General features: G+C 41.0%; 1 protein-coding gene and 1 non-coding gene across 5 annotated transcripts in view; one reads left to right on the top strand and one right to left on the bottom strand.

The window, feature by feature from the left end:
- Window positions 1-4,526: 4,526 nt before the first annotated feature.
- Window positions 4,527-4,598, bottom strand: trnag-ucc. Its single transcript has one exon. It is a non-coding gene; the product is annotated as a tRNA-Gly (tRNA).
- Window positions 4,599-7,868: 3,270 nt separating this feature from the next.
- LOC112215753 (protein bicaudal D homolog 2) overlaps window positions 7,869-11,179 on the top strand; it is a 79,685-nt gene continuing 76,374 nt past the window's right edge. For 3 of the 4 annotated variants that reach the window (XM_024375114.2, XM_024375112.2, XM_024375115.2), the window contains exon 1: window positions 7,869-8,466. In XM_024375114.2, coding sequence (XP_024230882.1) covers window positions 8,227-8,466 — 240 coding nt within the window. In that variant the 5' untranslated portion in view covers window positions 7,869-8,226. The remainder of the gene's footprint in view (window positions 8,467-11,179) is intronic. The other variant, XM_024375113.2, reaches the window with a different exon arrangement.

Here is an 11,179-nt window from a genome sequence, read left to right as displayed (position 1 = left end):
TCCGAGTTCCCAGTTGTCGTGCACGCACCATAAGTAACTAAATGACGTTGCCCCCTAGCTGAAACTATACGAAAAGTAATCAAATCAAATTACATTTTTTCAAATCAAATTGTATTGGTCCGTATACATATTTAGCAGATGTTATTACGGCTGTAGCGAAATGCTTGTGTTCCTAGCTCCAGCAGTGCAGTAATATCTAACAATTCACAACAATACACACAGATCTTAAAGTAAAATGATGGAATTAAGAAATATTAGGATGAGCAATGTCAGAGTCTGTGAATGGTCAATTATTTTACTTTTAGATCTGTATATATATATTTTTATATATATATATATATATATATATATATATATATATATATATATATATATATATATATATATATGATGGGATGTATAGACATTAGTATGTCGATAGAATATTTAGTATATATGTAGAATACATAGGATAGAATAGTATACAGTGCAGTCGGAAAGTATTCAGACCCCTTTACTTTCCCCACATTTTGTTATGTTACAGCCTCATTCTGAAATTGATTACATTTCTCTTTTCCCTCTCATCAATCTACACACAATACCCCATAATGACAAAGAAAAACAGGTTTTTAGACATTTTTGCAAATGTATAACTGAAATATGACATTTACATAAGTATTCAGACCCTTTACTCAGTACTTTATTGAAGCACCTTTGGCAGTGATTACAGTCTTGAGACTTCTTGGGTATGACGCTTCAAGCTTGGCATAGCTGTATTTTGGGAGTTCCTCCCATTCTTCTCTGCAGATCCTCTCAAACTCTGTTAGGTTGGATGGGGAGTGTCGCTGCACAGCTATTTTTTATTTGAGTGTCATTATTTCTATATAGCCTACACTTTCTCGTTCTGAACTTGTGACGTGAGTAGGACGGGTGTAGCTTCTTGACAATGATCAAGAGCAGCTGCTTACTGATTTGACAGATCCAATGCAGTTTACACCTCAGACACGGCCTAAACATCAGCTATGTGAGTGTCGGCTATCGGCGGTAAATGCTTGATCTGATTGAATCTAGGCCTTGCACTCATTCAGTCTGTTTACTTCTATGATTATTGTCATTTAAGAAAATTGTGTTTCTCTCTATTAGATCTGAAACCCCCAGCAGTTCAGCTGCAGTCAAGGTAGTCCTCTGCTGTGGTATTTAATTTACCCGCTGCACCAGTTCCTACTACACCGGCCGTGAAGGGAGAAACTTTTGAGAATTCCCAGATACAGGTAATTCAGAATTACGTGTCATACACTTAGGTTGTAGTCATTAAAACTAGTTTTTCAACCACTCCACAAATGTATTGTTAACAAACTATAGTTTTGGCAAGTCGGTTAGGACATTTACTTTGTGCACGACACAAGTAATTTTTCCAACAATTGTTTACAGACAGATTATTTCATTTATAGGTCACTGTATCACAAATCCAGTGGGTCAGAAGTTTACATACACTAAATTGACTGTGCCTTTAAACAGCTTGGAAAAGTCCAGAAAATTATGTCATGGCTTTAGAAGCTTCTGATAGGCTAGTTGACATTATTTTAGTCAATTGGAGGTGTACCTGTGGATGTATTTCAAGGCTTACCTTCAAACTCAGTGCCTCTTTGCTTGACACCATGGGAAAATAAAAAGAAATCAGCCAAGACCTCAAAAAAGACATTGTAGACCTCCACAAGTCTGGATCATCCTTGGGAGCATTTTCCAAATGCCTGAAGGAATCACGTTCATCTGTACAAACAATAGTACGCAAGTATAAACACCATGGGACCATGCAGCCGTCATACCGCTCAGGAAGGAGATGCATTCTGTCTCCAAGAGATGAATGTACTTTGGTGCGAAAAGTGCAAATCAATCCCAGAACAACAGCAAAGGACCTTGTAAAGATGCTGGAGGAAACAGGTACAAAAGTATCTATATTCACAGTAAAACAAGTACTATATTGACAACCTGAAAGGGCGCTCAGCTAGGAAGAAGCCATTGCTCCAAAACCGTCATAAAAAAGCCAGACTACGGTTTGCAACTGCACATAGGGACAAAGATTGTACCCTTTGGAGAAATGTCCTCTGGTCTGATGAAACAAAAATAGAACTGTTTGGCCATAATGACCATGGTTATATTTGGAGGAAAAAGGGGGAGGCTTGCAAGCCGAAGAACACCATCCCAACTGTGAAGCATGGGGGTGGCAGCATCATGTTGTGGGGGTGCTGTGCTGCAGGAGGGACTGGTGTACTTAACAAAATAGATGGCATCATGAAAATTATGTGGATATATTGAAGCAACATCTCAAGACATCAGTCAGGAAGTTAAAGCTTGGTTGCAAATGGATCTTCCAAATGGACAATGACCCCAGGCATACTTCCAAAGTTGTGGCAAAATGGCTTAAGGACAACAAAGTCAAGGTATTGGAGTGGCCATCACAAAGCCCTGACCTCAATCCTATAGAAAATATGTGGGCAGAACTGAAAAAGTGTGTGTGAGCAAGGAGGCCTACAAACCTGACCCAGTTACACCAGCTCTGTCCGGAGAAATGGCCCAAAATTCACCCAACTTATTGTGGGACGCTTGTGGAAGGCTACCCAAAATGTTTGACCCAAGTTAAACAATTAAAGGCAATGCTACCAAATACTAATTGAGTGTATGTAAACTTCTGACCCACTGGGAATGTGATGAAAGAAATAACATCTGAAATAAATCATTCTCTCTACTATTATTCTGACATTTCACATTCTTAAAATGAAGTGGTGATCTTACAGTTTTTCTCAATTGCTAAAACACTCAAACCCATTGGCTGAACAAAGTTCTCAGTTGCCTGGACTCATTTAGCTAATTATGCAGTCTGTTGTCAATACCTTAAACTATTTCACATGGTAAACACAATTTGCAGATCTCACTTAGACTTTTCAGCAAAACTCTAAACACATTCTCATTCTCAAAACACATTCTGCACTCTAATGCACATGTCATCCATACTGGTAAACACAAGTGGCAACAATCAAATACAAATAGAGAACATATGTCATTGATTAAACACAACCACTCGAAATTGATTTAACCTGTTTCAAATGATGCGACACAACCAGTATAAACCCGTTCAGAGAGCAAACAGGTTGTTGAAGGTGGGAAGGAGAAAGTCTGAGAATGGATACTGTAGTACAGTGCATTGTAGGCTGTATACTGTACAATGGACAAATTGTATGGCCCTGAAAATTGTGCTTTCCATTTATTAACAGTACTGACTGCTCAATAGATTTTGACTGGTTGCAGGTTCATATCAACAAAGAACATGAATTACAGTATCCCAGAGACAAAGGACAAGTTTGTGAGATGCAGGGTACAGTACTGTAAAAATAGGGGTACAAGGAGGAGGAAGAACAAAAAACAAAATTGCAAAGAGCAAAGCAGAGTAATAATTTCTGATCAATTTTGAGCTACTATGATAGAACATGTTTTCGTTCATCAAAAGACAATGATGTAAAAATATGATTTTTTTTTTGATAAAAAATGTACTGTATGAATGAATTGTATGTTTTGAACAATGTGTTTTCTATTTTTCGGTGTATTGTTTACTGACTGCTTGAGAGAGTATATCATTTTGATCACTTTGTTTATGATTTGAGAGCAGTGTTTGATTTTGAACACAGGTAAAACTGTTTCGAGGCAAATGTTTCATTTTGCAAGAGGAGTCAGAGGTTATGTAAATAGTGCTTGTAGATAAGGTTTTGTATTTAATGTTTTCAGGAAATGGAGCAAGGTTTCAGAAATTGTGTTTTAGCAATTGAGAAAAACTGTAACTGACCTAAAACAGGGAATTTTCTTTACTAGGATTAAATGTCAGGAATTGTGAAAAACTGAGTTTAAATGTACTTGGCTAAAGTGTATGTAAACTTCCATTTTGCACTTTATTCAAATGTAAAAACTCGTCATCAGTTTGCTGTCGCGACTGAAGAAGACAGAATGTGAAAGACACATCAGATGAACTACAGAAGATTTGAACTGAAGCATGGTCAAGAGTTTGGAAGACTGTTATGCTCACAAGTAAAGCACAAAACACTCACATGATGTTCAATCGTTCCAAGCACCGTGGACACGTCAATCGATATCTTCACTGTCATTGCTGCAGAAAGCAAAAAAATAACTTTTGGCATAAAGCTCGTTGGTCTAGGGTTATGATTCTCACTTAGGGTGCGAGAGGTCCCGGGTTCAAATCCCGGATGATCCCTTTTGCAGATCCTTGAACAAGCTCAGACAGGCAGATCTTGGGCCACTGGTCGGAGCACCAACTATCACCTCTTGGGCGCAGGACAAGGTGGCTGAATGGATTTCGCGATGGACTGCAAATCTATTTTGATATGCACTTGTTGGTTCAACGTAGCACAACATTTATTATTTTAGATAACCTGCAGAATGTAGGGGCATTTCTGACTTCCACGAACAACGATAATGATTCAAATGTAACACACTTGAAATGACATCCAGCCCCTAAAACAAATTAAGTCCTCATGCTCTGCATTGGCCGGGAATCGAACCCGGGTCAACTGCTTGGAAGGCAGCTATGCTCACCACTATACCACCAATGCTATGTGCAGCCCATTAGCAACATGGAGACACCGACTCATATCTTGACCGTCATTTTTGTGGAAAGTGATAATTCTTTGACCAAACGTGAGGGTCTCCCCTTTACAGAGAGTGGTCATATGAATGTGTAGGTCAAACGGTTCGGAAGCTAGAGATGTTTTTGTGAGAAGACCGATTATAGGTATGTCTTATGGTTTGACAAAAAACGATCTAGGTCCACCATCTTTCACTGCAGATATGGAGGGGTAACATAAGCAGTTGTGGAGGATCGAGACGGATACGCTGAGTGTCAATCTCTCTAGTTTAAAACTGATCTATTTGAATGGGTATTTTCAACCTTAATTTACTTTGATTCACGTACCTTTACGTCATTTGACTCAAAATAAATGACTTCCATTCTTTTTGAAGTCTAATTTTTTCATTTTCTCTTTAAAAAAATGAATTGATCTCAGAGGCATTGATGCGAGTAACCAGTATTGTTCAGTACATCACAATACTCGGGTACAATACAATCTCAAGCACACCGGTAAAACACATGAGTTGCAGTGATGAACATTTACCAACAGATGGCATCACTGTGCCATCTTACACCCATAACAGTCACTCGATCTGAGACCTAGAAGTAGTTGTTCCCCTTGCTCTGCAAGGGCCACAGCTTTTTTGGCGCGATGGGTAACGATGCTTCGTGAGTGACCGTGGTTGATGTGTGCAGAGCCCAGGTTGGGGCGAGGAGAGGGACGGAAGCTATACTGTTACACATGCCAGCAAAGCCACTACACAACACAACGTAACACTACACCTGGCTATCAGCGAAGCCTTGTCTGGCAGCGAAACAGTTCATTCAGCCTCATTTACTGCCTTTAAAAAAAACATAGCTGATATGGCAGACTTGCTTAAACAAATGTGATTTCTACTGACAATTTAGATGTATAAAGGAATGATGAGCGGATAAGAGGCAGTCCGTAATTTCGATTAAAACAATGAGCGAGCTAACGTATTCAATATAACTATTTGTTCAGGACTTTTGAAATGTACAGTGACAGAATGCAGAACATGGGCCATTCTTACAGTATTCTTCCTGTACACCAAGTCAGAACCATAGGATAAATAAAGGGGGCATATAAGCAGACAATGAAAGCTCTTACAATATTTGATGATGACATTTCTCTAAAACAGACTATAGGCTACATGTGGATTTGGCTACATAAGGATTTGCCAGTAGATTGTCGACCTGATTCATGATGATGACTGCTTGTTTAACTAGCTAGCTATGATTTTGAAAGCATGATGTTGACATGATCAGCCCAATCAAAGCTACGGTAGATATAACGTGATTTGACGTAATTTTGTCTGTGGCCAATGACCTTGAGCCTTCTTGGATGGGCACGTCTAATGTAAATCAATAGCTCTCCCTGTAGATTTTTCGGTGATGTAGTATCCCGATGAGTGACAGAACACTGAACCAATCACGGCGCAACTAGAGGACATTACCAACCCTTACTCTCTGTATTTTCAATTGGCTGCCGAAAGCACTGACCTAGGCTAAAACACCTCCATTTTGAATCTGCTCAAGAAAGCAAAAAAGAGACCATGTTTGTATGCGGCTTTATTAAAAAAAAAAATATTTTTACATTGTTTGTAAACTGATATGCGAAATGTATTAATGTCAAAATAATGCCACTGATTTCAGATGACCCCCAATAATTAAAATAGAAAACTATGCCCCCTTTGGTATGTTCTATTGAGAACTGTCTGGTGCTTCTACACTTGCATTGTTTGCTGTTTTGGGTTTTAGGCTGGGTTTCTGTACAGCACTTTGTGACATCGGCTGATGTAAGAAGGGCTTCATAAATACATTTGATTGAAATTTGATCTGGGACTTGTTGTTTCCCTGTTTAGGCCTACTATTCAAATATATTTTACTTCTTAAGTCAAAGATGAAATTAACTGCAATACACTGTCCTCAAATATTGTCTATTAGCATAACTAGGCCATACAGACCCAAATCAAAATCAAATCAAATCAAATGTATTTATATAGCCCTTCGTACATCAGCTGATATCTCAAAGTGCTGTAGAGAAACCCAGCCTAAAACCCCAAACAGCAAACAATGCAGGTGTAGAAGCACGGTGGCTAGGAAAAACTCCCTAGAAAGGCCAAAACCTAGGAAGAAACCTAGAGAGGAACCAGGCTATGTGGGGTGGCCAGTCCTCTTCTGGCTGTGCCGGGTGGAGATTATAACAGAACATGGCCAAGATGTTCAAATGTTCATAAATGACCAGCATGGTCAAATAATAATAAGGCAGAACAGTTGAAACTGGAGCAGCAGCACAGCCAGGTGGACTGGGGACAGCAAGGAGTCATCATGTCAGGTAGTCCTGAGGCATGGTCCTAGGGCTCAGGTCCTCCGAAAGAGAGAAAGATAGAAAGAGAGAATTAGAGAGCATGCTTAAATTCACACAGGACACCGAATAGGACAGGAGAAGTACTCCAGATATAACAAACTGACCCTAGCCCCCCGACACATAAACTACTGCAGCATAAATACTGGAGGCTGAGACAGGAGGGGTCAGGAGACACTGTGGCCCCATCCGAGGGCACCCCCAGACAGGAGCCAAACAGGAAGGATATAATCCCACCCACTTTGGCAAAGCACAGCCCCCACACCACTAGAGGGATACCCACACGGGACCCATTGTATAAACAAAAATCATCGTATTAAAACGTGTCCAGTGCAACATGCCTAGCTCTGCCCACTGGGGATGGCTTACGGATCGCTCTTTACAATAAGCGCTCATATTGTCATATTCCAACAGCTCAGTTATACCACCACACCGGCAAAAAAAACAATGCATCCAGTAGCTCCTAGCCTCAATAAATGCATGACAATATCAATGACAATAGGCTATTTAGTTCATAACCTATTATCTGCTTTAGTCATTTGATCAAGTTGATCGCTCAGAGTGATGCTCTTGTCAAAAGCCGCTGGAGACACTTTTATTATAGGCTATAGCTATGACTACAGCATCGTGAATTTACAGAAACAACCGACAGATGGCACGAGATGCACAGTGACCAAATCTTTTCTAGACCCATTCCTTTGAAAATAAAATGCCGCTTCCGTGTTCCACACGTTTCACCTTAGACTAGCCTGCACACAATGCCTGATGGGATATGAGTGCATTTGCCTGACGTCTATGCACTGGCGTTTGTGGTACTACATTTCCCATCAACCACCATTCTTATATTCTAGTTCTCTCAGCTGAGTGATCTGACAGCGCTAGACAGCTTCTCCCCCCAATCGCTCTGAGCAGCCGGGGAGAGGCGAAGGGCAAAGGAACTGCAGTCATGGAGCAGTTGTAGGGATAACAGACAAGCCTCTCCTGCCGGAAGAAATAAAGACACCACAGCTTCATGACCGAAAACGCAATACCCAAAGTGGCAACGAGAAACGCAAGAGTACCGATCATGCAGTTCAAATACAGAAGAATCTAATAATCTATTCAAACGAAAGGGTTCTCCGCGATCCTTCAAGATTGGACCCGCTTGAAGCCGTCTCATACCCTCGTAGTTCGTCGTAGGATTAGCTGGCGCATCGGCCAAGGTTGATCCATCACCAACATCCATAGTATGTCCGTGGAGGAGCAGCGCTATTCTGAAACGATGCTCGTGCTGGAGGCCGAACCGGAGTGTCTGCGAGCCGAGATAGAGCGCCTTTCCCGGGAGCTGAGTGAGACCACCCATGAGAAGATCCAGGCGGCGGAGTACGGGCTGGCAGTGCTGGAGGAGAAGCAGCAGCTTAAACATCAGTATGACGACCTGGAGATCGAATACGAGACCGTGCGCCAGGAACTGGACGTGCTCAAAGAGGTATGTTGTAGTCTTTTAACGGTGTGCATTTTCTGTATGAAATTGAAATATACATTTTAACTGCTATAAAATGCCATGCATTTTATATTTGTGTGCGTTTGTAGGGGTGCCGGGAGGGGGGGGGGGTGATGAAGTACGTGTAACTTTGCCTTATGTTCTATCAATGATTCCCCTCTCAGGGGGATTTATATTATTGCCATACTGCCCCTTCTAGCTCTAGGCTTCGTAATATCTTTCTAAACTGCTGTGGAATATCTTTCTAAACTGCTGTGGAATTAGCTTTTTCCATAATTTTGTTGATTGTCATTTGCTGTGGGGTTAAGACTCCAATATACTGAACAAAAATATCTGTATTTAAAATATTTTACTGAGTTACAGTTGAAATAAAATCAGTCAATTGAAATAAATGCATTAGGCCCTATTCTATGGATTTCACATCACTGGGAATACAGATTTGCATATGTTGGTCACAGATACCTTACAAAAAAAGGTAGGACCATGGATCAGAAAACCAGTCAGTATCTGGTGTGACCACCATTTGCATCATGCAGCACGATACATATCATTTGCATAGAGTTTATCAGACTGTTAATTGTGGCCTGTGGAATGTTGTAATTTTCAGTTTCCAGGAATTGCGTACAGATCTTTGCGACATGGAGCTGTGCATTATCATGCTAAAACATAAGGTGATGTCGGTGAATGAATAGCACCACAATGGACCTCAGAATCTCGTCATGGTATCTGTGCGTTCAAATTGCCATCGATAAATTGCAATTGTGGTCATTGTCCGTAGTTTATGCCTGCCCAATACCATAACCCCACCGCCACCATGGGGCACTTGGCACATTGACATCAGCAAACCCGTCACCCACATGACGCCATACACGTGGTCTGTGGTTGACTGGCAGGTTGGACTTACTGCCAAATTCTCTAAAACAACATTGGAGGTGCTTATGGAAGAGAAATTAACATTCAATTATCAGGCAACAGCTCTGGTGGACATTCCTGCAGTCAGCATGCCGATTGCATGCTCCATCAAAACCTGTGTGAAAACTTGTGTGACAAAACTGCACATTTTAGAGTGGCTTTTTATTGTCCCCCGCACAAGGTGCACCTGTGTAATGGCCATGCTGTTTAATCAGCTTCTTGATATACCACACCTTTCAGGGGAATGGATTATCTTGGCAAAGGAGAAATGCTGACTAACAGGGCTGTAAACATATTTGTGGACATAATTTGAGAGAAATAAGCTTTTTGTGCACATGAAACATTTCTGGAATCTTTTATTTCAGCTCATGAAACATGGGACCAACACTTTACATCTTGTGTTTATATTTTTGTTCAGTGTATATTGCACCGCTGAATTATTATAGGCTTACTCCAATGAGGCTGAAGATGAGTTATCTGACTTGCTGAACATTCTGTCTTCACTAATGTATCTGAGTAATGGTTATCCACTGCCACCCTGTTTATTAATGTGCAACTGATAAAAAAGTGGACATTCACTCAATTGCTTTTGGTTGATATCGTTTAATCCCTCATTTAAACACACATAAGTCCTCTCTAATGCCAATTTTGACAATACTCTTAGTGAAGCAGTCTCTCAAACCAGAGGACCTTAATTATCTGGTATTTCCAGTCTGGTTTGAAAAAGAGGCGGACATGTGGTTTTTGAATTTTGAAAGTTCCCGCCTGAAAAAGAGGAAGGATGAGTAACCTACTCACAGAGGAAACTAAATGAGTTTTGACCATTCAGGAATGGGAGGAATGTTGACTGTTAGTTAAGGCAGGGAGACAGGATAAAGCACTGGCATGTCTTTTCAAACTGTGAAAACCCCTTTCCCACTTAAATGTAACACGCCAGTCCTAGTTCTACCTTCCTTTTCCTGGCCGAGGTTTCAGCAGCCTTGTGATTTTGATTAGGAAAGAAGGAGAGTGGGGTAAGAAGTAGGATAGGGAGTCAGAGTGAACTGCTACAGCTGCTGAACAGCTTACGTGTCCCAGAGCAGTTTGGTAGAAAAGGGGCATGTCCTTTTGGAGATTTCTCCCCAGAGATTCACTGCATGGCCTGGATGAGTCACTTCCTGCTATGTGGAACCTATCTCTGAGATGTTACTTCCTTATTGCCTCCCACATGACTAGAACAAACCAATCATCATGGCACAGTGGGCCGGGTACCCTATGATGACAGCTCCCTTGGGTCCGTAAATATGTGAGTGGAATGAGGCAGAGAGAGAGAGAGGAGGGAGGCAGAGAAAAAGGGAGAGGAACCCTTGGCTGAACAGATATAACACAGTAAAAGCTTAAGGCAATAAACACATTGTTTCTCTCTGTCGTCCCTTTCCTCTGTCTCTTCGCCCTCTTTCTCCCCCTCACTATTGCATCTCTCTCTCGCTCTCTCGCTCTCTCTCTCTCTCTCTCTCTCTCTCTCGCTTTCTCTCTGTGGTTAGTGGCTGGGTTTTTAGAGTGCTTTCTCAGCAGCCTCTGCTCTGTGTTCCCATGCTTTCTTTTGGCCACTATCTCAGAATAACATGGAAAACTCCTGAATAGAGGAAACAAACTGACAGAGATAGAGCAAGAATAGGGTAAACTGATTGCTTCAAGAAAATTATAGGTTGTGCTTTTGTTTTTCTTCCACTTTTCGAAGCAGACTATTCTTTTTTTTTAAACAGCCTGTGAATCTTTGCATTTTTGTCTGATTTACCAAGTTGGC

The sequence above is a fragment of the Oncorhynchus tshawytscha genome, linkage group LG16, assembly GCF_018296145.1.
Source record: "Oncorhynchus tshawytscha isolate Ot180627B linkage group LG16, Otsh_v2.0, whole genome shotgun sequence".
Classification (NCBI taxonomy): Eukaryota; Metazoa; Chordata; class Actinopteri; order Salmoniformes; family Salmonidae; genus Oncorhynchus; species Oncorhynchus tshawytscha.
Note: the sequence above shows the minus strand (reverse complement) of the source record. Positions and strands in the feature narration are given on the sequence as shown.